Source organism: Musca vetustissima, unplaced genomic scaffold, assembly GCF_032173495.1.
Source record: "Musca vetustissima isolate MV318-11 ecotype Yass unplaced genomic scaffold, APGP_CSIRO_Mvet_v1 utg16036, whole genome shotgun sequence".
Taxonomy (NCBI): domain Eukaryota; kingdom Metazoa; phylum Arthropoda; class Insecta; order Diptera; family Muscidae; genus Musca; species Musca vetustissima.
Genome location: NW_026880467.1, coordinates 202,313 through 230,298, shown reverse-complemented (window position 1 = coordinate 230,298; position 27,986 = coordinate 202,313). Strand labels below are relative to the sequence as shown.

The 27,986-nt window shown below is 35.5% G+C and overlaps 1 protein-coding gene across 1 annotated transcript; it reads left to right on the top strand.

Moving 5' to 3' along the window:
• Positions 1 to 27,973, top strand: LOC133326128 (beta-1-syntrophin). Its single transcript, XM_061534803.1, has 9 exons — positions 1 to 245; positions 318 to 561; positions 1,389 to 1,623; positions 19,503 to 19,712; positions 23,298 to 23,605; positions 23,930 to 24,015; positions 27,115 to 27,223; positions 27,350 to 27,703; positions 27,834 to 27,973. The coding sequence occupies exons 1-9, from the start codon at positions 13 to 15 to the stop codon at positions 27,915 to 27,917; spliced, it is 1,863 nt and encodes a 620-aa protein (XP_061390787.1). The 5' UTR covers positions 1 to 12; the 3' UTR covers positions 27,918 to 27,973.
• The last annotated feature ends 13 nt before the right edge of the window (positions 27,974 to 27,986 follow it).

Sequence of the window (27,986 nt, the reverse complement as noted above, 5' to 3'; positions counted from 1 at the left end):
CTGGAAGCCACAATGGTGGAATCTTCTAATTTGGGTAGAACGCTGAACAATCCGCCGGTTCAGCCGCTACCTACACAATCACCATCCGGTATGCGCTGTGGTACCCTGGAGACACGAGTGCGGGGCGCCTGGTATCGAGTACTGGTTACATTGGAAACGGATTATTTGGCCATAAGTTTGGATGAGACGTGTGAGAATGCTGGTAATGGTGGTGACCAATCAACAACATTAAACGGTACATTGGGGTAGGACAACAAATCTAATTTCAAACATTTGGTGAGAGTAGATTTTCCTAAATTTTTATTTTTATTTTTTAGAAGCAATCACAGTGGCCATAATGGTACAATACCATCATCCGCATCTATGCAGGGCATGGGTGGTGGCGGCGGTGGCGTCGTGGGCAGCGGTGGTGGTACTTCAACAATAAATTCTACAACTTCAACAACTAGCAATGAATTGGATACAACAGACAATGGTGATCACATGCTGAACAATAATACGTTAGACAATGGCATGGATATGTGCGATGTACCTGATCATGTGGCCAATCAAAAGAGACACGTAAGTGATGATGAAATTGTTTAGGATTATCCTCATTTCGAGTCGTTTTTTATGTTGGAGAGTATTATGTTTGTAAAGCCTAGAAATACTGGTATATCAATAGATAAATCTATACGATAGGCCCAGTTATAGACCTTCAAGAATTTCATTGGAAATCCATTGCTTCAATTACAAATAGAATAATTTGAATATCGAACGGATTAAATTAATTTTCTAATGGAATATATAAATATCAATAAGACTTTGGGAGAAGAAAATTCGGTAGAGGTATGAAAGCTCTTGGCGAGTATATACACAGAAGGACAAATAAGCTATAGGTCACGTTTCTGATTTATAGCCTTTTTGCGGGTATTCCAAAGTTCATGAAGTAAAACCTTCATATCTTTGTTTGCAGCTATTGCATGCTATTTTGAGCCACATTTCAAATCGACAAGGAATATGTTTGTAAAACATATCCACCATCTATCTCGAATCCTTACAGTAATTATTATCTTGCAAAAAATGCATCACGCCATAATTCATGGTCAATTTGACATTGTTGGTTCTTAATGTACTTGTCGAGTGCTTTTATACATCTAAGGATTTATCCACTACGAGACCATGACATCGATTATGTTTCACAGTGATTAAGTCAGGATCGGAATTTTTTCCAAAGAAATATTTTACACAGTAAAATAATGATTTAGTTTCTGCAAATGATTTTCCTGTACGTCATCTACGCTCTTGAGTCGTTTCCCTCAGACTAGATTTTTTCAAATGACTTTATTTGAGTTTATTTTTTTGTTTAAAAATATAGTGTAATGTTTTTATTTAAATTATACTTTCAGGTTCGAATAATAAAGTCTGAAAACAATGGTCTGGGTATATCAATTAAGGGTGGGCGAGAAAATCGCATGCCCATTCTTATATCAAAGATATTTCGGGGCATGGCCGCCGATCAAGCCAAAGGCCTGTATGTGGGCGATGCAATACTTTCCGTGAACGGAGAAGAATTACGGGAGGCAACACACGATGAAGCCGTGAGAGCTTTGAAAAGAGCCGGCCGTGTTGTGGATTTGGAGGGTAAGTGAATACATTACATTTTACATATTGAAAAAAAAAATCCACTTGGAAAATTTCGACGTAAACTGAAAAAATTCCCAATCTATAAAATATTGTCGAAATTTTCAAGCAATTTGTCATTAGTCACAATGAGGAAGTGTTACACACAAAAAATAATAAAAAACTTAACATAGACATTAACACGAATAATACAAGTCAATTAAAAAACACTTGTCAATCGCCGCAATGGCGTATGGAATTTTAAGTAGTGTCGAAGTAGTTCATAAGTTCCGAAACCCATTTTAAATACAAAGGAGAAGATTACATTTAATTTGTTACCGGTTTAACCAAATTGGATGATGGATGTTTAAGATGTGTGAGCGGATTTATTTTTGTGCTTGAGTAGGGAAACATGGGAAACAATTGTGTGTGTGAGTGTGTTTTTGGCAAGATAAATTGATCGCTCTTTTATAACTACATATATACGAGTGTAGTGATTATATTGCTAAAAAAATATGTGAAATCATTTTCTCCCTCCACTTTTGCTATTAACTCCATTAATTCAAACAAGTTTTTGACATATTCCCCGGGCAACATTATTCAAAATCATTTTCCCACACAGATTGTGCATGTCGGGTTGTGTGTAAAGCTTATTTTATTACAATATGTCATAATGTGCATACAGATTTGTGTATGTTCTTATGTGAAGTGAGAGAGTGTGTGTGCGCGCTCCTCGCTTAAATAAAATAGTGTAATAGTAAATGCCAACATTCAGTTCGCACACACACACATAGTTACACTCACACTGCCTGCTCTGGGTGATGTATGAATACAAGACAGGGTCACATATGGCACATTATTTGCTACAACTGCATAAAATTACAAAAAATATGACATAATTTATCATCACAGGCCTCAAAAACTACAAATGAGAGGAAGAAAAAAATAAAAAAAATGCCGGGATATATATGTAAGTAGTTGTACTGGCGGCTATCGCACACAGTGGTTCCAAACACATATGGTTTCAGAAGTTGTATAGGTCAAATAGATAAAACGAATTATCCAAAACTCATATAGAGCTTCAAGTTCTAGATCAAATCCCCCGGTTCCTTCTTACATCAATGGAGGGTCATATGCTCCTCATGGACCCCATTGGTAGTCCTTAATTTTTGCCAATTCTTTTATGTGTGAAACCACTTTGTAGCCCGTGCGTGAGTTTGTATGACTGCGTGATTGTTTGGTGTGCATAATAACCCTAGAGTTGATAATGCAATTTTAACCTTTTTTTTGCTCTGAGAGTAAATGAATTAACATAATAAAAAAATAACAATCAACAGTGACATGCTTACACATACACTGACAGCTCCATGGACAGCCAACAGTAAAAAATGCCATGAATCTGCCTCGCCAAATGGACATTCGAAAATACAAACAACACCAATACACTTAAACAGACATAAGGACAAATAATCATTTAAAAAAGCACACGAACAGAACACCGAGAGCAACAGCACTCACACGAATACACACACACAAATCTCCATCCATAGAGAACACCATCGAGCAAGGAGAGCAATGTACTGCTGCTGCTACTGCTGCTTGGGTAAGGGTGTTGAGTCAGTTCGAGACGAGTTCGAAATAAAACGATACAATAAATTTAAGTACGTGAGTGGCATAGACGGCGATGACTGCAGCGGCATAAAAATGAAAACGAATTCAATTCATACCAAAAAAACAAAACCAAGAACAACAACTACAGGCTAAATGTATAACAACCGCCGATGACAAACATATGTATGTATAAATGCACGTACCTACCTACATATGTAGGTATATTCTATGTTGTCACTCGCGTACTACATGATGATCATGCTGATGATGACGATGATTTTGTTGCTGGCCATACGGATGATTATCATTTATTACGAATTAACATTGAACCCCAAAATGAAACGCATAACTATGTCTGTAGCTGTGATACGTCGGAATGTATTCGTTTGTATGTTTGTGTTTCTCTAGGTGATATGTGAAGAAAATATTAGGGTGATTCGAAAAAAATATATACCAAAGAAATAAGTTAACAGAAATATTGGAACGGTGTATTGTTATGGTCCATTTTAATTATAATTAAAAAAAGGAAATTACTAAAGTTCATGCCGACGGTTCTTATGTTGGAGATGCTCTGAGGATTCATATTAAATAAAATGTGGATAAATTCTAGAAACTTACCTAGAATTGATTTAAATCAAATTTGATACATTTCATTCAATACTTTAACAGGCCACATATAACGAACGAAATACGTTCTAAGGTTTCTGTTGTAATTAATAGGTTAAACTCTATAGGTGTTATTTACATATGAGATTGATAGATAGTGCCCACACCTTCTGGATGCAATAACTATTGGTCATTTATCCAAAGAATTTATTTTAAATAACAACTTCGAATAAAATATTTATCAGGGTTAAGATGTATAGATATGACCTAGCAAATATTATTCAAACAAATTAAAAGTATTTTAAATTCATACCACACAACAATAACTGTTATTTATTATTAATTTATTTGCACAAAATACCCTTGTCCGTCCCACCCTAATAACCAACGAGCATACTCGATTTTTTTCCAACTACATTAGCAACGCCAGCTACGTATAGGCACCTCTCCGTACACATGATCTACATTTGTATGCTGCTGCACGACATCGTTTAAATGAACAATTGTTTATCACGAGTAAAGACGCGGAGGTGGGTGGCATGGGGTAAGATGGCTGGAAGGGAACCTTAACGCCAGACCGAGACTGAAACAATTATGCGTTTAACGCGTCATCACAGCTTTTTGTTTGTTTGCTTCGATTCGTTTCGTTCGTTTGAGTTGTCACCAGGTTGGGATTGCCTTGGTTCCGACCAACAAGAATTGAATTCTTGATCATTTATAGGTTATTGAGTTTTATTGAATTTTATTGAGGACCGTCGTCGTGAATTTTTTCGGTGGTGAATTTTTATTTGTGAATACGATCAACCAACCAATTTTTTGTTGTGCTTTTATTTTTGGCAACAATGACAAAGACTCCTCACTGAAGTGCTATAATTTGTCATCAATAGTAGTTTTAACTATAAAAGCTAAGTTTGGTTCATTCATCTACATCAGTAGCAACAGTTGCTTAGAATAGTAACCACAACAAACCAACCAAACCACCACCCACCCAACCAATCAGATTCCAAGGGATTATCAACTATCATCCATAACCATGACTACTTCCAGAGGATTACAACTTTTCATTGTAGCTTTGGCTATTTGCGGCTCATTGGCCAACCCCGTTAAGAGAACAAGCGGCAAAAAATCAGCTCGTCAAATTGAATTCACCACACCCTCATCGGTGGTGGAAACTAAAACGGGTTATCCCGAAGCTGGATTCCGTCCCAAGATTCCATTTGAATTGCCCAATGAAAGCCGCAACGAAGTTGTAACCGAGACAGTGACTGAAAGTGTTACCGACTTCAGTGTGGAAACCATTGCCACCACTACCCAATCGACTTTGGAAGATTTCGATGAAGTTGTACCAGACACCACTGTAACCACCACTCCAGCCCCTGAAGTTTTGGATTACACCCCTGCCGATACCTATGGTCCACCAGCTGAATCCCCAAAGGAGTCCGAAGAAACTGAAGCCGAAGTTGTGCCAGCACCCGCCGAAGACTTTCAACCCCCTAGCGAAGAAGACAGCCAGGATTTCTCCGCCCCTTTCAATACTGTTGATACTACTGACAGTGAGTTTATTGCTGATATTCCTGCCGCTGAACAGACCACAGAAGCCGAAATTGAAAACGAAACTGAAATCGAATCGGAAGCAGAAGAAGTAGATGTCACCGTTAACCAAGTGCCAGCCACCACTTATGGTCCACCTGCCGGCGATGATATGGTCAACGAAGTGGAAAACTCTGAACCCAAAACCGATGTTGAGACAGTCGAACAAGACATCTTGGAAGTTGTTGAACCCGAACAATTCGATTTGGTACCAGAAGTGGCAACTGAAGAAGGCGAAGCAGAACAAGTCGATGTTGTCGAACAAGAACAGGAACAGGAAGGTTCCGCCGAAAGCGAATTGGAATTGGTTGGTGAAACCGAACCCAGAATCCAAGAGCCTGCCGATGTTTATGGTCCACCCAACACCAGTGTTGAAACCGAAACTGAAATTGAATCGGAAGCTGACAATGAACTCGAATCGGAATTGGCTGATGTTGAAGAACAAATCGAAATCCTCAGCCAATTGACCAAATTGCGTAGTGGTCGTCTCGTCATTTTGCCCGTGCAAAAGAAATTGTATTTGGGTCGTTTGGTCTCAGCCCCTAAGGCCTCGAAGAGACAACAACGTTTGAATGGTCGTTTGTTGAAATTGTAAATGTGATATTTTAAGGACTGTTGTTGGTGTCCTGCCGCTGTGCAGACACATTTGATTTGTTGTTTTTTTGTTTTATCGTTAACGAAATAAAATATATGTTAAAAAAATAATATTTCGGTGATTTTTATTTGGGGGTGATATTTAATCACAATTTTAATATTAGACATTTCGATCACTGCACTGGAACGTTTGGATTCAAACATTATAAGTTATTTGAATAAAAAATAAAATAATGTATTTTTTTGGGAAACCGAGAAAGGAAATTTTCACAGGTTCTAGGACGAATCAAAAATTTTAGTTAAATTTTCTCATGTTCTATAAACTGTCGAATCATGTTCTTCTTGTTTTAGCAACAAAATAAAAAATATTCAAAATAACAATTCGACAACAATTGAATAGAACTACGATATGAATGCTTTCTCGCCAGGACTACGTCAAAATTATACGGTTTGTTTGGGGAAAATGTTGCCTATCGATCAGAGGTTAGTCACCCTAGCAGCGGCGAACATTAACTTTTAACTTGTTTTTGTAATAGTTTTGATAACCCCACCCTCTCTCCAAACTCTCCCTTCTGGGTGGTATGTTGGCTGGCTCAACTTAAGCATAATTCAATAAATGTTCATATTTTATCCCACAAGGAAACGAAATTTATTCGGCATTAAAAGGACTCTTCATTGTGACAAGTGATAAATATCAAAAGAATAAATATGAGCTAATTGGGAATATTATATTTCAACAATAGCAGTACAAAAAAAAAAAAAAAAAAAAAACAACAACAATAACATCAACGCAATTCCTGGTAGGTAAATAACTTAGCAACCGGATAAGAGATAAACAAGTGATATCACTCAACATTATTTACGGAATATGAAGAAAAGAAAAAGCGAAACAAGCAGACATGGTGATCGAAATACAGGAGGACAAACAAATTCCATTGAAATCCTAAGAGGGTGTTACATCAACGCCACCTCGGCCTTTTCAGAAGAAACAACTAGAATGTGATCTCCCCCTCACATGACCCGACAATGAAAACAAAGCAATGAAAAGCTATAAATTCAGTTAATGTCCTTAAAGTACTTAAAACTCGTTTACATGTCACACCAGACCCTGCGGAAGGACACCAAGGCATTATGTCTTGTCTTCGGCGATACAAATACTTGGCTGTTGCCGAAAAATGCCACTGAATGTGTGAGTGTGGAGGGAGTGCAATTAAATTAAGTTTCCTCAGGTTTTATTTTGTGCACAATTAAAACAACAACAACTGATAGAAGAACACAAAAAATTAAATCAACGCCATCAAGCAAACCATTTTCAAGAAGCAAAGGAAATTGGAAACGTTCAAAATAAAATAACAAAAGAAGAAGAATAAAACAAAACAAATCGAATAACAATGGCCACAGTGACGAGATATAGGTGGAAGCAACAATGCCGGTGCCTTAGAGATAACTAAGAAAATGAATTGAATGAAAATCTAGTAACGTGCTGCGAGATATCAATCGAAACGAACCCATTTCCAAACATCTTTGATTCGAAACGCCCAACACCAATTCACACCTAAATTCAGTTCAACTCAACAATGAAATGAGAGAAAAGAAATGAAGAACCAAAAAAATTGTAATGAAAATTAAGAGACATCAGAGAAAAACAATTGTTTCTGTTTCGAAAATACCAAGAATTGCCAGAGTATAGAATTTCACCTTGGCCACAATCAAAATGCTGGCAAAAATTTAGGTGTAACAACTTTAAATGAAATTGAATTGGAATCAAATATCATAGAAGAAGATTAATGAAAAATATGTATATATTTGGACCAACTTTAGAAAGTGGTATATGAGTCGTTTATTTTGAAAGTGGTTTAATCCAAACTTTTTAATATCTCAATATAAGAAAAAAATTGACTTAAACCACTTTAAAAATAAACGGCTCATATGTGGATGACTCTAAAAATCGCTGTTGACTTGGCCATGTCATGTTGAAATCAGGATAGAGTTCTTAATATTAGCGATATATTTTAGAAATTCTCCACATACATGACTTATAATCATAGGATGTTTGGTAATGAAGAAGGGGTTATATTGGTCCATATATATGGATATTGTATCTTTATGTATATTGAGGGTCCTAGCCACATATTTCGACTGACATGACTACAATTGAACTTTTCGGTTTTTCAGACAAAACTCTTCTCTACGGTATTTCAATGAAATTTCTATACGCTAATCTATGCATTTCAATACCCCGCGAAATACGACCTTAAAATAATATTCACACTTTTATTTATTTTCAATGTCAGATCGAATAACACAATTTCAGTATTGGCAGCTAATCATATTCAAACATTGGCAATATCTTCAACTGATACTGTATTCAAGTGCCATACACTAGACATTGAAGTTGATTGAACTCAGTTCGGTAGCTTGGTAGCTAAGAGGAGAGGAAAAAAAATCGACAATCGATGTTTGGTTGGTTGGCAGGGTCTTTTCTGTTTTGTGGGTGAACCGTTCTTTTGGCTGGCACCACCACCACCTCCAAAAAACCCATCAAATCTGTCTCAATTGTACGTTTATGGCCAGATAACAGAAGATTAATTCTGCTGCGAGTAAATGTGATGAATGGCCAAGACCAAGAGCAACAAGACATTTTAGCCAAACCAAAATCTATGGCCAAAGTTGAGGATGCAAAACTTTGCTGTTCGGCTCTATTCTCAACGCTTGTAGATGAATTTATTTATTGTACAATAATTTATGGTTCTCCTACACAAACATACACACACAGGCGCACAGATACTATGACTCCTTTTGCTGTTATTCCTCCTGCCAAAGAGCGCTGCAAAAGTTCCATTCATAGTTTGAATGAGCAGCTAGCTGGCTTTTGTTTTCATTGGTGGCATTTTGTTGGAATTCCATAACCCCCAGTATTCGTTCCCCTTGACCGTTTGATTGTTATAAATTTTGCAATTGTGGGAGTTGCTTCATTGTTGTTGCTGCTGCTGCTCTTTTTTTGCTTCTTGCTTTGGCAGCAAGCATGAAAGTTTCTTTGAGTTTTTGTTTTGTTCTCCTCTTTTTTTGTTGGTGCGCAGTTTGTAAAAATATAAGTGTGGGAGGAGGGTGGTAAGTGTGTGTGTGTGAGCGTGTGTCTAATGTATCCATTTAAGAAAAAGTTTTTAAGTATGTTGTTGACATTTGTTTCCACAGTATTTGACATTTTACTTACATTTTTGCACACACACTCACACAAAAACAATTTTGCAATCATAGCGAGAAAAGTTGTATAAAACGTGTTGCCATGTTTGACCAAAACATTACGTATATATAGTAGGATCTTTGGGGGATTAGGGATATATGTGATCCATGATTTTGGATAACCTAAACAATCCCATCATTCCTGTAACTTGTCATTTCGGATTATTAGGAGATAAATACCTTTTGATGTATCCCCACATCCTGAATTTTGCATTTACGGTTCTCAGAGGGTAAAGTACATTTTTACAGAGGGTCCATGTTTTGCCATAAAACTTGAGTGTTTTCCAGCGATTGTAATTAAACATTTAAGGTTCTGCGAGAGAGGCCGACGTTTTTGACAAAAATCTGAATAAATTCTATTTTAAAAATTAAAACAAAATAATAATTTATGTTTCTTGAAGAGTTACTGAAGTTTTTGACAAAGGTTTTCCCACAATGCACAATATGTTTTCAATGGGGTTTGTTCGGGATCCCATTATTGGTTTCGTTTGATAGATATAGGAATAGTTCCTAAAAACATAATATCCGAAATAAAAAAAGCCTCGTTTCCCGTCTTTTATTTTTTTTTGGCGGAATCTGATCAGTTCAGAGGGAGTTTTTTGTTCAGAATTATCGTAACGGCAACACTAATTGGTTCCACTCACATCTTGTTGACTGAATGGCTTAGCTATGCTTACAAACGTTATTCGTATGTCATCTACTTCGGCTTCTTGCAGTCTACGAGATCTGCGTACATAAATACAACTTAGAGCGACTTTAGTTAAACCATAAAACGTTCAAAAGTCCATTAGCAAAACCAAAAAGTTTTTCACCAGCTCCAACGTTTATTTTTACATTTAGAGATACTCCAAGTTGAAAAAGAAAATAATGTGCGGAATGGTGGGGGTGGGATGCTGACTGGCTGACTGTCCCCATTGCCCATACTACTCCAGTTCACTGGCTAAGTGTAAATGAAAAGAAAACACACTTTTCATGGTTTTGTACGCATTTTGGGCCAAGAAGGAATCAAACTAAAATGGCAACAAAGAAGAGCCCAACAAAATAAGCGAACATTTTTTTATATGGCCCATGATGATGCTGACAATGGTAAAAAGTTCACACCAAATCGTAGGCGTACACCAACATCACAACGGCGCTACAAAAAATTATTATAACGGATGCAAATATGTTGGAATCTGTTGGTTTATGGAAAACATTTGCCAGCAGTCTCAGCATGTTTGTTTTGTGTTTTTGTCTGTTTTGCTTTTGTTTGTTTCATTCTTTGTTTTGCCAACTTTCTGCACTGAACTTTATTTAAATATTTACCTAAGATTTGTGCTTGCGAAAATATTCAGCACACAAACAGAAACCCCTATTTGAATATCCTGTGCGAGAAAACAAATGTCTCTTGGAATCATATTTGCATTGTATCTCTACTGGCTGGGGCTAACTGACTGACTGGCTGGCTGCTAGGTTGGTTATGTGAAGCGACCATTTGTAAAAAGGTGCCAAAAGTAGGGGTTTAGTTATTGTTCATGTCCTTTTTGGTTTTCAAATAACTTTCGACGATTTTACGATTGTTGTTGTTGCTATTTTGTGTTTTGTTAAGAAAGTTTGTTATTATTTTAAAGTTGTTATGATGGCATTTCATCTTTGGTGGAAAGCTCGCCATATAGTACACACTTGGATAGTTTCAGAATGCTTAAAGTTGAACCATGAAAATACACTACAACAGTGGCATTCCAGGCGTATACGTGACAATGTAAATTATACGTGGTGTAGTACAATTTTAACCATTAATGCTATCAATTTCGAATACAATTTTAATTAAATATAAATTTCAATTCCAGTATCAGAAAATATTTCATATTTTGATTAATATTCAATTCTATTACTTTCCATATTAAGCCTCGTATAACGACCCCATAACACTCAATGGGTTGTTCCTGTTACAGTTGTTGTTGTTTCTCCTTATGTGTTATAGTTGTGTTGTTATTTAATTTTATTTTCGCCAGTTTTTTTTGTCTACTCCATTCTGGCTTACAGTTGAAAATCAAACATCTATGGCTCCCTATATCTCAAGTCTTGGCTGTTTGGTTTTGGTGTGTGTGTGTATGGGTGCGAGATTGTTGTTGTTTTTTTGCTAGCTGTGTTGCATGAACAACCCAACTTTTCGACAAGTTTATTTGCAGTTAAATGCAAAATGTACACAAGTTATTATTGTACCTCTTGTAGTTGTCGTTGTTGTTGTTGGTGCTGCTCTCATTGTTGATGATGTTGTAGTTGACCTCCCCTCATCTTTGTTATTCTTTCTCTTGTGTAAGCTTTGTTATTACTTCTGTTCTAGTGGTCGTTGTTGTTGTTTTTTGTATACTTTTCATAAGCATTTTTAGGCCTTGTAGTTGGTTTTTGTTTGTTGGCTTAGCATTAGAGCCAAGAAAAAACAACAGCAGCAGCAGAAGAAGAAGAAGAAGTCGCACGAAAAGTAACTCAAAAATAATGTTTATTTAACATTTTTTTAGTTGTGAAGAGGGGGTGTGGTGGGTAATATGCCGTCTATGTGTAATGACCACTTCTGGTTAGTGGCATATTTAGACTTAAGATGCGACAACAAAAACATTGAATTGCCTCTTAAGAAAAAATAACAACAATAATGCCAGCCTTGAAAATTTGTCATAACCTCTCTTTCTCTCAGTGACCGCCAGTTATGCGTAAATGCCAATTAAATAGCATTTACTGAAGGAATTTCGAGGAGGGGAGAGACGATTTAATGTAATTGGCATTGAAAGAGGAGGCTGGACAATGGTGGAATACAAAATAGAAAAACTATGATAATGTTATAGAGATTTTAACTAAATTTAAATTTTGTTATTCCAAATTTCAGTGAATATTTATGTGAAATTAATGTCATATTTAGGAATATCTAAAATATCCACATATATCATAGGTAATGTAAATTTCGGACACATTGAGAATATGTGTCTAAAATTTTGAAAAATTTGGTTTGGTCAGGTCGCAAACAAACCATATAGAAATGTCAACTTAAACTATGATTTATTGAGAACAATTAACTTCTTTGGATATGGAATCTCATAGATTTTAAGTATGTAGATTTGATACCCATTGAGATTCTAAAAGATCAAATTAACGTAAATTCGGTTGAATTGTATTGTGGTTTGCCATCTACTCCTACTACTCCCCAAAGCAGTAGATAAAAAAAATAATTTCGATGTATTGATAAAATCGGTGCCATAACTCAATTCCATTGTAGGAAGATTACTCACAAGTTTTCAAAACAATTTTTAAATAGTCTAAATTTACGGCTTATTCGAAAACTGTTTTTTTTTTCAAATAATAAAGAATAATTCCCTGTCCTTAATACGACCATTACTCTATTAAACTTATAGTGTGTACATTTTATTTAGTTCAATGTCCTATACAGTAGACTTATACATATTTTTGTATGGACCTATTATAACGGTTTGTAACATTTTCCTTTAATAATTAATGAAATCCCCGTAATATAATAAAACTTATATGGCTTAATATCAAAATTTCAACATACAGTCCGAAGAATAATAAATTTTGTCACTGTATGCGTATTTTTTCACATTTAAACCGCTGTAACTCAGCCAATCCTCATTTAACATAAAATTAATTTTCGAAGTGACCCAGAAAAACCAAAGGTTTTTCGTGAATAATTAATGAAATTTTTTTTGTTATTTTGTAGCACAGTGTAATTAATGAAATTCCATGTTTCAACAGAAAAGTTATTTCATTTGGCCAACGATGTTATTTAATCATAATTTCGAATGAAAAATGCTTGAGTATTTGTAATATGTGCGTTAGTAATACTGTGTTCTACCACATAACTTTACCGTTGAATTTGACAATAAGTATAAATTATTGTCGAAGTAGTCGCATTTTTTGATATATTTGATTGTCAAAGGTTTTTATAAGTAACATAAATTTGCCGTCTTTATCATCGTCTGCCTATAGAAGAAGAAGCATCATCGACAACAACAACGATAAGAAGCAACACAACTTTACCTCAATATATCAAATAAGTAATTCATTTTCACCTTGACTCCACAGGCTGCTGTACACCAGGCGTATGATTAATATTTTTGGTATTGTTGTCGTTGCCACATTACTCACCCTGCTGGGGTTCCTTGGTATTTTGGATAAGCCAACAACAACTTCGACATACACAAATCCTTAGTCATTTATCTTTCGATATTCACAGCAATTTGTTAAGCAAACTAAATTTTTGGCTACAACTCTGCTACTATTTGCAATCATAATCAACTTTTGATTACCCTTTTTATTTTACCATGGTAATATTTTGCCAGAGATTTTCTGTGGCCAGGTATCGGAGTAGAAATAAAAGAGCACTTATTTAGCCATTACCAACTAATGACAGTCAATAAAACAGAAAATGTCTACTAAGCGAAATTGTAGTTCTATGGGAATACATACGAACAAAATATTTTATTAAGTCATTTAATTGGCAATAATAATTTGAGTATATACATATGATGATGTGTGTAATGTGGTGGTGGTGTGTGTGTGTGTGTGTTTATAACGAAAATTGTACCAAGAACTGATAAGAAATGAAATTAATCCTAAAATCATAATAATAACATTATGACGGATATTTATACTCCATAATCTATGCCACATATATATGCATATACATATGTAGATTTATGTGTGAGAGTGTGTGTGTTCTCGTCCATACATAGTTATGTCTATATGTATGGGAATTTATGCAATGATTCTTCTACATCATCAATATTTGTTAATTTGTTGAAATGCTATCAATAACAATAATGCTAATATTTCATACATAAATATCTTTGTATGTTTGTATGGATGATATCTCATCCATGTGTGTGTGTGCGTGTGTGTTGGTTCGTTACATTTAATTACTGGCACATTTGCATGCTTTTAATCCATCCATCTGCCAATTTGCAGAGATGTATATTTGTCTATTCTCTTGGGTTGTGGCTACTAGCGTGTGCACACACACATACACACAAATACACGTACACACTCTCATCGAACAAAAAATATAGAAAGAAAAATTGAATTGATGGAATTAATGGTCATGGTCGTACAATTTAGCCATGCACACACACAAAATACTCATGATAGAAAAAACGGAAGCACACACACACACACACGTATACACACATCCATAGCAAATGAATCTAAATCCGCACAGACAAATATAAATACGCGCTCTCACTCATCGATATAGGTTTATGGATAATTATTGATAATGAATTGAATTCGCCAAAAACCAAGCTATGCTGGTTTTTGCGGTAAGAGGTGTCAACTGTAAATTGCCGCTGCCTTTAAACACAGTTGAGTAGAGAATCCATAGATTTATGATGGATTTCGATGAAGGATTATTTGGAAACATTATACAAAATAGTGAAGGCAAAGAAATTCTCTTACATCAGAGGGGATTTAAATGAATGATTTGAGGAAAAAAATGTTTGTGGCATTGGTATTTGCGGCATTGTTGACATAGCTTGAAAACCACTCATCATGTTTACAGTTGGAAGGAAGAGGAAAATGATCTAATGAATTATTAAAATACATTGTTGTAATTTGGGCACTGTTCAGTGTGAGATCAAAAATACTATACATGATGTTAAAAAAGAAAATACGATCTTATGGTTGGTTTTAGAACCACATATTCACACATTGGTTAGATTAAAACCAACACATCGTCAATTAATGATTGATATTTCAGGTCATCAACTTTTCTTAAGAAATTTATCAAGGAATAACCTATTGAATATAAAGCCATTTCGGTTTCTGTCCTCCTAAATTCGTCTAATTTTTATATGGTATGGAAACGGGGCTTTTTTTAAACTTTCCAAAAATGGCAAAAGTAGTAGATTTATGCCTACAAATTTATTTAATAAACAAGGTTTCTTTGTTTCTCCCAAAATGTGAACAACATCCACCATAAATTAGGTATGAAGCTTAAGAAGATTTAGGCAAAATGAATACTTGTTGAAGCTATACTGTTAAACATTTGTTGACTGTCACAGGCAGCAAAACATTAAAATTAACTGAGCGGCAAGTTAAAAATTAAAAAAAAACTAGAACCCATATTAAAAGTTTAAACCAAAATTCACAGGGTAACCTAGAACACACACAAACTCAAAGAAAATATCAAATATAAAATTATTTAAATGCCGGGGTGGATGGATGGATTGGTTACCAGAGAGAACCTTTTTCATGCCACCCAGTTAATGATAAAACCCCATTGCCGAGGCTGATAATTAACAATGTTTGCCACAACACTAGAAATTTAAAAGCCACAGGAAATTGTTTCGTCCTTTTTCCTTTCGTACACTTTGCACACTTTTATTGTGCGGTATTTTAATTTAAAAAGTTTTCATTTTATGGATATCTAACGAAAAGAGATAGAGAGATACAGAGGGAGGGAGAGATTGAATTATATGGTTGTGTCGCCACCATGTCAACAAGCATGCATAATCCATACCCACAATGCCAAATCCCCCCTTAAAAAATAGAAAAGATTTGTGTCATTACTGGGTCGTAATCGTGAAACCACGAAATATTTTGCAATAAATACGTTGGCATGTGAATATTTATGCTGTTCTTTATTTTGCAGCTCGTAAATGAAAACAGCAATGAGAAGAGTACATAAAGAAAAAATCTACTCAGTTATACAATCTCGATTAAAACACTCAGAGAAATGTCATCATGGCTGCGTATGAGTGTTGTCGTTATGTATACGCAATGTGTGATAAATACATACAATGAATATAATTCGGATTTTAATGACTATAACTCGTCAGCAGCAATCAAATGGATATTTGTGGCATTACATTTTTAAAATTGTTGTGTATAACGTCCTGCTGGAGAATTACTGTGAAAGATTTGGAAATTTCTTCCTTTGCCCAGTATTTCTCTTTTGAAGTAGTTGCTATCGGTCTTAATTTTTATAAACCACTTAACCAGCAGTTACAATTCAACATTTCTGGTAACGTCTTTTGACATGCCAAAATAATTTCCAGTTACTAATTTTCTCAACGAGATGATTATTTCGAATTTGGCTACGTACTTAGCGTTCTACAAAATAATATGGCGTTCGCAATTTTTTATAAATTATTTAATCAGAAGCGTGGAAAGGAAATATCAAATATTTTGTAGTATTGTGTTTCTTTATACTGCTGTTTGTTTGACAACTCTTAAATCAACCTCCAACATTCTGCAACAGGCCACAAAGTAAAGAAACACAAAATTTGGTTGTTATCGAAATCCCAGTCACCAAAAAAAAAAAAAAAAAAACGGCGAACGCAATAGTCGTATATTGCACACTAAAGTTATACGTTTTTTGGTCTGATGACGTTTTTCCGGTTTCCTGTCTGCCATTACTCTGATAATGCCCGCCCGAAAAACTTGCCGCTCTTAAAGGTTCGTCTTTTTTACTTTTCTATATTGTGCTGAAAATGCAAATGCCAACGTAATTGCAGTTGCCAAGATACCACGACATGCTATGCCATCATGGTCTGCCGCACCATGTAAAGGACCTTCTTCCGCAGCGAGATAACAAATATGGTTTTCTGCAACAGAATGAACAACAACAACTGCAAAAAAACTGAGAAGTATTAGTGAAATACTGGAAACCCAGAGAAATTTGTCAACATAAAAAATTGGGTCTGGCTGACGAACACTGCAATAATATATATATATATATATATATATTTTTTTTTGCTGGCAAGAAGAGAGAAAACGAGAAAAAAAGTATTTTTTTTAATAATAACAACATTTCACTTAAACATCCGCCATAACTGCACCTATATAACATAAATGCTCATATTTTCATATTATTATGACAATTATTTAAAAGTTGGCAAATTGCAAACGTTTCAAGGCATTCGTTAGTGTCTGTATTTGTATGTGCAGAGTGTGTGTGTGTGAGTTTGTGTGCGAGCATAATTGTGAGTGTGTTTTGTAGTTTGGCGGAACTAATTTGCTTTCGAACTTCCTTTTTAGAAGTCAGCAATACAAGCTGCCGCAACACCATCGTCGTCAAACACCAATGGCAATAATAAAGCCTTTTTAAAATACACATTGAGCTCATAGCACACACACATTGATACAAATACATATATATATAACTACAGTAAGAGGACAGTGATATAAGACCCATAAAAATGTGCGGATAAATTAGAATGGAAACGAGATTAATTTCCACGTAAATTGTCTATGACTTCTGTCTTGAGGGCAACTCAAATATTGGAAATTTGTTGGATCAAATATTATAAATTATAATTGTTAACCCTTTAGGTAATGTAATAATTTGCACAACAGAAGGAAAGTGTAACTTGGAGTTAAATCTGGTCTTTTTTTGACCTTATATAATAGCCGTATCTAGTCGTCCCGCACATATTTATTAAACAATATGGCTAGCCTACTTAAGAATTAAGCCCAATTTCAAAAAATAGTTCGTAGCTATTGAAAAATATGTATTTGTATAATTATATTTTTTCAATTTTTCTAAATATTTATAACATTCTAACACGCTGGTGGCGTACTGTTCCCATGTCCCTCATTCAAGCGTATTATGAGTGTGTGACTGTCATTCATTGATAATGCTCTACTACTACTATGTAGTTGTATTCCCGGCATATGGCGGTGTATATGTGCAGAAGTGTGTGTGTGTGTGTGTGACTCTTTCTCGTATAGCATATTTTTGGGCTTCCACATTGGCACACTAATTTTCGCACACACACATTCACATGCACATAATACATTTAGCATTGCATTGACGCGTGCCTTATTTTAGCATTTAAGTTTGCTGCCGTTTGGTGTCTCCCACCAGCCCGCCCAATAGGGTGTATGGTGTGCTAGTGAGTGTTTGCTGGCACTCTGTTCTAAAAATGGAATGGAACGGAAATGTTGAATTTTCCAAGCCAAATGCAAGGTTGTTTGTTTGTTTGTATGTGTGTGTGTTTTTTCTTCTCATTTCAAGCTTTTGGTTTCTTTTGACTGGCATTGCTGTTGATACAGCTGCAGCTGAAATTATTGTCGTTGTTGTTGTTGCTGGTGTTGTCTTTCGTCATTGGTTGTTAGCACTGCTGCTGCTCCTGCTAATATTGCTAAGGGAAGTCAAACGGAAGACATAATGAATTTACACGTTAACATTGTCGTTGACATTATTGCCGTTGTCGTTGCCCCTGTTGTCGCTGTCGCTGCTGTTGTTGTTATTGTCGTTTCAGCTAGCTATATTTGTTTCAATTGCTTTGGTTGCATTCTTGTGTGATTGTCTTCATCATCGTTGTTGTCGTTATTGAGCTCTAGCTCGTCTTCGTCCTTGTTGCCATTGTTATTCCTTCTTCCTTTTGTTGCTGCTGTTGGTTTTGTTGTTGCCAACGTTGTCGCCATTTGAGGTTTAAAGTTTCAATTTCACTCGTGAAGGCTCTTTATGTGGCATTATGTTGTCTTCTAGTTTCTATTTGGCGTAGCTGTGTGTGTGTATTTGCGCGGAGTTCGGGTTTATTGTTTACTAGCAATTTCGCAACTCCATTCCTTCTTCGGTGTCCCCGTTTTGCTGTGGCAGCAACACAGTAACAATAGTTGCCGTTTAAAGTTGTTGCCTGATTGTTTTAGTGGTTTTATTGGCCGTCATGTAAAACTAAATTCCCTTTAAATTGTTGTTAACATAAATGCACATGTGCACACACACAGGCACAGACATACACACACATCAGTACGAACACACATTAACATTAAGGAAATTGTTACGAGCCTCATAAATTTCGGTTACCGCATTTGATAGCCAAAAAATGCTTTAAAATTAATTGTCTACAAAATATTGATAGTCTGGTGCATTGTTCGTTTAAAGACATGGTTATAAATTGTTGCCAACTTGTTTTTGTTGTTGTTTTGTTTTTTGTTTGTTAATTTTTATATAGAAAACTTTGTTGAATTTATAGACTTTTGATTATTATATCGAATGGGAGATATTACAAAAACATGGTTATGGACTAGTAGAGGGGTTTGAATGGAAATATAACAAATAAAAAAAGTAGACCTGTTCACACTGTGCCACAATAATTGGCGAATTGACAATTGTTTATATAGACGAAACCCCTTGTTAAACATAAGGACCTGAATGGGTTCTGATTAAGGGATTTCATGCCCAACACTAATTTTCTACTCTCCAGAGTACAATTTTATTGTGGAATTAATTTGATTTTCTTTTCATTTTTTTTTCATTTCAGTAAAATTTTTACGAGAAGTCACACCTTACTTTAGAAAAGCCAGCATAATATCTGAAGTTGGCTGGGAATTACAACGAGCCTTCTTATGCCCACTGGGACCCGGGGTATCGGCCTCACCACCTGCACCGAAGACAACACCAAGAGCTGATACACGTTACATACCGTTGCAGTTAACGCACTTGGCACGGAATTTAAAATATATCGATCCAGGTGAGTTTTAAAGCACAACAAATATATAAGATCGGGAAGAGTGAATTATATATACACTTCCTCGACATTGCGGGGCTCGAGAGATATAATTTAATTATTTGTCTATGCTCAGAGATCGGCAAAACTCATGTATAAACATATTGAAAAATTGTTTTCTCGTGTATAAAAATCGAGCCATTTGGCCCTAAGGAGTAAATTTATGTCAAACCCTCAACCATAACGTACGGAAAATGGGATATATTAAATCAAAGGCCCATATATCCATATTCTAAAACATTTTTTCATTAATAAGTTGACTCATATGATTAGATCTCTACATTCGCGTATACGATACGACAGCACTAATACGCGCCAGAGAATTTTGTTCATTTGCCATCTAGAGATCATCTACTAAGGGAATTGTAGTGTATCAACACAGTATACCTTGAATACCTGTAGTTTTGGAATTTATATAAATAAATTTTCTATTATAGATTAATATTTATTCCACCTTCAATACACATGAATACCTGTCGAATAGCAATGCGTAGACATTATATTCAATCTCTAGAATTTGTGAATATTAAATGTTGAATTCAAAACTTAATTTCGTTCACCACGTCGTTTCATCGACAATTATTTTGACATGGATTAATTTATTGCATACCATTTGTAAGTGGTGGTCGGCAATAGTTTGCCATCAATTTAGAAAGAGCAAACACAACAAAAGAACATTTCCAATATCACCATCGCCACTACTCCTGATGACAGAAATTTGTTTTGACACATCTTGACATGATGTTGCTATGATGCTATATATTCATGGCCAGGGTAACATATGTTGACTTAAATACGATTTCCTCGAAACTGAATTGAATCAGTTGTGTCTTTTCATTTCTTGTAGAGTTTGTTGTTGTTGTTGTTGGCGATGCTGAAACTACAAATCAAAACTTGAAAACCCAAGTGAAACTTTATGGTTTCCATGACTTGCACTGGTGGTGGTTGGCACAGCAGAATATGTAACAGTTGATCTTTAGTTTTTCGATGTGAGATTGGTTGGTTGGTGGGTGAGAAAGGAACCACACGAATGAATAGAAGACGCAGACGACGTCGACGATGGGGAAAATGAAAAAGTTTTAATCGTTTTATACAACCTGTCATCGATTATGTACGCATAATTCAGCTTAAAAAATGGAAATAGAAACTTTTTCGAGCTTAAATTGCAAAACTTGCAATAAGTTTTAATATTGTTATTTGATATGATTTGCTATGTGTTTTGTAGCTGTAGTTGTAGTTGTATAGGCAAATAACACACTCATATAGTGTATACATGCAAACAAAAGCCTTGTTACGCATTTAGTTATGCCAGTTATACGATGCGATATACACAACAGCTTTGGCTGCAAAACATGCGAATTTGCTGGTCCAATGTGGAGCTATGTACATATTTTGCCGCTGTATTGTGGAGGGGTTAAGAGTTTGTAACTCAATTTAAGTTTCAAAACTTAGGCATCATCGCCATCACCAGCACGAGGAACGGCAACATCATTAGGGTTAACTTTCTATAGCAACTATGCTGCTGTCCTCATCATCATGGGCCACACAGCAGCAAACGGAAGAATAACACAGCAAACTCATTTAACTCGTAGTTTATTTCCCTGTTCAATATAACAAACAAACGAACAAACAGACATGTAGGCAGAGAGGGGAACTACAACGCTACGTTCTACCTGAAGCTTTACAAAAATAAATTTCCCACCATATGTGTAATGCATGGAAGCCAGTCCACACATGTAACCCACACAGTACACGGTATACACGTGAGTGTGTTCGTGTGTGAACATGATGTTTAGTAATGTTAGTGTTTCCTTTGAAACATTTAAAACCTCTTCTCTCTCTCAATCTCATTCTCTCCCTAGAAAAATATTTACCAAAGTGGTTTGATGGTGCAATTGTAGAGTTTTTAGCCTCAAATTATGCTGCATTTAATGCTTTATTTGCTATTTGTTGTTGAAAATGTGAGTGTGTGGGTGGGTCGGTGTGCACGTGTGTGTGACTGTTTGTCTACCAGGATGATAAAATATTCCCCAAACAACAAGAAAACTTAATTAATTCCCAAAGTCTGTAAATATACATACACTCCCACACTACCGTAGAATTTCTTTCCCTCCCCCTCCCTTTACTTGCTGGCATCGACAAGCGTTAAGTGTGAAATCTTCTGTGTTTTTGTACGCAACAGTGCCGAAAGAGAGAGACTTAAAAGTTTCTCAACATTTTCAGCCAAATGACCATAAAATGTGTCTTGATTGTTGCCGAACAAAAACCCGAAATGCATAAAAATTCTATCAAAAGTTTTCGTTTTGTCAAGTAATTTATTTGGTTTGTTGTGGTGGTGGTGCTGATGACTACGACCGATGATGAATATGTGCACAAAAAGTAGTCCTTAATTAATGATGACGGCTTCATATACATATCTGCGACTGTGTACATAATTGTCCTATAAGCCATTTGGCGTTCTTACGAAAATCGTATTTTAAAACGTACATATATAATGGAATTGAGGGAACAATTTATTTATATGCAATATATATATATATATATATATATGAAGGGGGAAATATATCGATTCGAATTTGGAAAATAGCTGGTTAATTGGAAAGTCCCAAAAAATCACATTTGTCATGTCAGAATTAGTCTTGAAGCACTATGTACAGATTTTTATTCAGAAAGAAGAATACACGGTTTTATCTATATTTGCCTTCTCTACAAGTTTTCTTTCCACTCCCTATGAAAATCTCCTGGGGAAGATGTATTTGTTTCTCTTATAATTTAATTATTTAATTTTATAAAGTAGAACCTTCATAGAAAATGTTTAACACTGTCACAATTCAAACACACCTACACACATAATATATGTATGTGTGTGCGACTTCTGTATGGCATGGATGTGTATCTAAAGCTGTTGCATTAAATAGAAGACAGCAACAACAACAACAACAAATGTCTAAGCAACATCATTAAGGCAGAAATAGCAACAACAACAACGTAATCATGAGAAACATAAACTACAGCAAAATAACAACATTTTGAAAACCGGCAAGTAGAGGAAAATTGAAAGTTTGCTTCGTTTGCTTCTCGATTGTAGTATAGCCTGCCCTGTAATTTGGCTGGAAAATACGTTGCCACTCGAGAGAAACATCTGGGGCTTATTTTTTATGTAAAATGCCAGCATCAGCAACGGCAGTGGATCCAAAGCTGTACCCATGAACCGAACGAAGCTACTTCAAGTTATAGCAACTTAAAATTTTAATGACTTGCTGCTGCTTGTGCCGTCGTATTATTGGTGTATTTTTCGCAAAAGCACGAAGCTGACGGCACGACGATGATTAAAAAATAATTTTCACTAAAATGATTCCACAAGGAGACTTTTAGTGTTTGATGGGGGAAATTGTGAAGTGAGGGTGGTGGGAATTTTGAAGTGTTGCAAACATGTGTCACTTGATATTTATTTGAAAATAATTTCATAGAAATTAAGACCAAATTTGTATGTATGTCTGTCTATGTTTAATGATGCCTGTTGATGTGGTGGTGGATGTCTCGTTTCAGAAAATCGCTGCTTGGAATTACATTCACCGGATGGTGTACATTCGTGCATATTGCGCGCTGCCGATTCGGCCGAGGCTTTGGTGTGGTTTAATGCCTTGCACAGTGCCATGAGTGGCTCGACTCAACGTGCTTTAGTGGAAGCCAATCGAGCTTTAATGAATGTCATCGGCGAACTCAAACATATTGGCTGGCTGAGCAGACGCCTAAGTGGCAGCAGTGGGGCCAGCAATGCAAGTGGTGGTGGCCTGGGTGGCGGCAATAATGCCATGACAGGTACCACAACAAGTGCCGGCAGTGGTGGTGAAGTGGTAAGTTTTATCTTAATGGACTTCTTGTTTCTTTTCAATTTGCACTTTGAGTCGCCAAAACGAACTCCTCTAATATCACTTTCAACAGCATGGCGAAGGATTCTCTTTGAAAAAGACAAAGAGGAGACCAACAGTTTATGGCATCCTTATGCCCATTATGTTCCATTTCATTTGTACGATTTCCCCCACGTTCTTTTGGTTTTAAGTTCAATTGCACATTGCCATGTCTTTCGTTTCATGGTACCCCATTTCGGCCGTTTTCTTTTTACTTTGTATGCAATTTTTCTATTTTTCCCCTTTTTCTTTTTGTTTTCTCGTTTGCAGCCAAGTGGTCGTTCTAGTTCAGAAAGTTCTGATGAAAATGATAAATGGCAACCCATATTTGTGGCTGTAACCGAACGTGAGTTAAGGTATGTTCTTCTTATGTTACATCTCATTATTCATCTTGTTTTAGGTTGTACTTTGTCATAATTTCTTTTATTAAAAGGGTTTTTGGGATTTTTAGAGAGACAGAGAGAAAGGAAAATTAAAAATGACCAACAACACACACTGCTTAGCGAATAATTAAAGAACTATCTATTAAACTGAATTTGTTGTTAAACCAAATTAAATCCAGGGGTGCGTATGATCCGACGCCAACAGTACACATACGCACACACTCTCGGACACTTTGGCGCATGAGTTACATTATTATTTGTTTATTTATTGCCTGAAATTACTTTCCAATTTATTTGCTCCTCTATGGAAAATCTGAACTTTTGACCAAATAATTGTGGTGGTTTACTCTTTAGCCCTCAACGATTTTCCGATTCGACAGCAAGAAAAATGTCTCCACATTTGCACATTTCCTTGTCAACATTAACACATTGGCCTTTTGCTCGATATTAAATTAAAAGTTCCTGCCAACAGTCGGCATTGTTGTGTGGAAAAAGTTATTTAACCTCTTGACAATGAGGGTTGGCAAATGAAATTCCTGTTGTTGACAAATCTCAGATAACAAGTGAAAACTATTTTGCTGTGTATGTGTGTGAGACCATGTTTATCACCATACAAAAAATATTTTATTGGATTTTTTTTTTTGTGCTGCAGTGACTGCCGATAACAAAGTCAGACGAAGAAATATGTCCAGATGTTCATCTGCTTGAATTTTTGCCGGAAGATAGAAGATATTTGTGTGTGTGTGTTTATATGCGTGCATGTACTTGTTCTTGACTCATATAAATGCATGAGTCTTATTATTATTTGAGATTGTTGTATATTTTTCCATGTAACAGACAATATGTCAAATGTTCTTCGTTAGCAATGGTAAATCTGTATTTTGTATTCAGCAATACACAATGCACATATTGATGATAATAACGGAGGGTGTATTGAAAAGTTCAAGAAAAAAGGGTTTATTGCGAAAGAAGCAAGCAATTATGAATAATTTTAACAATTGCTAAATATTAAGATCTTAAAATTAAATTCTGATTATATTAAAATGAACAGTCCTCCGTCGTCCACATTATTTTACAACACGTACTCCCAGGCAAAAATATCCGCAAATAAGATAAAATTCGATATTTGGCTCAAGTAATTTTTAATATACAAATTTACTAACATATCTCATAAAAATCACTGCACACATGAAACTGTAACTCTCAATTAAAATATTTACCCACAAATTGTAGATTTACTCCTCTACCACATTTGCCACATTGTGTAAATGTGTGTCCTACACATGCGTGGACTTGAATGCTTCTAAACAAACTTCTTGCTGAAAAGTCAAATTGCAGGAAATTGTTATTTTGCTGTTTTCAATTTTTTTCTGTTCACTTTTGAATATTACAATTCTTAGTTATTGCCCATTGTCGATATGCAGATGACAAGAGAGCATGAGAAGAGTAAAAAATATGAAGGAAAAAAAGACAATACAAACAGTAAATAAACGACATGTGTCAAAAAAGATTCTACTCTATACCCACACATGCACACACATATACATATGAGCTCACATGAATATTGGCTAGAATTCTCATAAACCACATCAATATGACAAGAACTTTAAATGGGCATAGATTTATTCATAGCTCCCAACGTACACACATACACACAGCCACACCCCCGTCCCATACATAGAGTCATCAATAACTTTGAATATAAAACAAGATAAAAGATCACACTCACACATATTCTCTGTGGGGAATTTTCTGACTCTCACTCCCCGTCAGAGCAAATAAACGGAAATAAAGCAAATAACGGAAATAAAAAACCTGAAAAATACTGCATTTCCCGTTGAGATTTTGCTGAGTGTTGTGAAAAATGTCAGCACTCCAACATTGAAAGGAGGGGAGACATTCAAAAGAGTAGTAAAAAGAGCAAGAGAGAGTGATAGGGTGATAATCAACAATATACAAAACAATGGCATAACGAAAGAAATGTGTTGTTATCGTTTAATGCAAAATAACAAAGAAATTGAAATAAATACAAAAAAAACAACAACAAATCCTTGAATATAAAACAACTACTACAAAGAAATAAGCTCAAATAATCATGTTCTTCCTTTCAGTGTTGGTGTGGGGTCCATACCCTAGCCCATGGTATGCATGACACAAATCTTTTGTTTTGTGTTTAGGGAAATAAGGAGCTAATTTGTCATTGATTGATGAGCTCTCGTGGAGTGGAATAACTACAAAAAGAAAAAAAAAAACAAGAACAACAACAGTTGCCTTGACAAAACGTCTCAAGTAAATCAAATGAGCAATGAGAACAACTAAGGCCTTAGTTATTAATAACACGCTCTGAAAGCAAAACAACAAAGAAATGTATCAAGAAACAAGAAAAAAATGCGAAAAAGATAAAGAACTTGACAATTACTTTGTCATAGAGAATGATATAAAGCCAAAGGCCAAAAATCCAATGAAATGAATCTGTAAAAGATTAATGAATATTATTTTGAACTTTTTCTCTGTTATTTGTATTGAAAACATTGTGGGGGAGAGTGGGAGACAATGTTATATTATTTAGTCAATTTTTTGTACAACTAAATAACAAAAATGCGGAAAAAATCTTCATAAAAACGAACTACTTACTACTTAGCTCAAATATTATTTATTTTTCTGTCATCTTCCTTTAAATTTGTTGTTTGTACATAAATCTTTAGAATTTATTTCATAAAATTTATATACGAAATGGACAATGCTGTTAAAATTTTTAATGTTTTGTCTGTTTGTAACATGAGAAAATGTCTGCATTAATGAATACTACCGACGTTTTGTAAGAAAATCCTGTACTTGGCGTTTCTGGGTTATTTTTTGTTGTTGCTGTTGTTGTTGGTCATGCTATCACAACTTTTGTTTTCACAAAATGTAATTTATGTGTAACCTTATTTCCCATTCACTCATTCATTCATGCATTCAATGGTATCCAGTTTTTGTTTTAATATAAATTTTCTGTTGTTGTTTATTTTATGTCTGCTTCCTCCGCTGCCCCCTTTTGCTCATACTCTCCATGGCGCCGAAATGCTTTAGGATATACGAAAGTGCACCGTGGTCGGTGGAAGCATGGGGTCGGCCTTTAGAAAGTTTTGCATTGGCCACAACGAGATTAGCAGGTGCCGGCAATAATTCTTCTTTGAATGTAAGTAAAACAATAACAACAACCTTCAACATTCGCGAACTACAAATTTCTCGTTGCTTTTTTTTCACTTTTCTCATTTTTTGTTTTCGTTTGCTTTACTTGTTGTTGGGGTTGATTCTTCTCCAGGGACAGCAATCGACAGTATTCTGCATTAGATGCGGTACAACACGTGGTGTTCTGGTCTATTGGTTGCGTTCGGAGACCCATCGTGATATGGCGGCCTGGGCCAGAGCCTTAGTTCAAGGTTCCCATAATGCGGTCAACTATCAGCGAGAGTTCTCATTTCGTTGCCTGTACCAGGGCAGGCAGTGTCAATTGGTTGTGCACCTAAATCGTGGCTTTTGTCTGTACGAATGCGGCTATGCGGCACCAGCTCAAACGAAAACCCAATTATGGCAATTTCCTTTTGATAAATTACGCGGTTCGGCAGATGATGGCAACCGGATGCTGTTTTTGGATTTTGGCGATGATGGTGAAATTGTAAGTAGCATTAATGAGAAAGAAATTAAATTTGTATAAATAAGAGAACAATATTTTGGTTATAAAATATTTGTATGAATTGATTTGCTTATTTGTTTCTTATTCTTAATTGCAACTTTTTTCCTTTAAGGAACTGGATATGGAATGCTGTCCCAAACCCGTCGTATTTGTTCTACACAACTGTCTGTCGGCCAAGGTCCACAATATTGTCTAAAAAAACGAAACGAATGCAATAAAGTCTAAATAATAGGAGAAAAAAGGTAAAATAGTTGAAAACCCCCAC

Excerpts from the sequence above, each read along its gene's own strand:
- LOC133326128 (XM_061534803.1), top strand. The coding sequence starts at position 13 with ATGGTGGAATCTTCTAATTTGGGTAGAACGCTGAACAATCCGCCGGTT. Across the intron at positions 246-317 it reads ACATTAAACGGTACATTGGG|AAGCAATCACAGTGGCCATA; the intron begins GTAGGACAACAA and ends TTTATTTTTTAG. Across the intron at positions 24,016-27,114 it reads GTAACCGAACGTGAGTTAAG|GATATACGAAAGTGCACCGT; the intron begins GTATGTTCTTCT and ends GAAATGCTTTAG.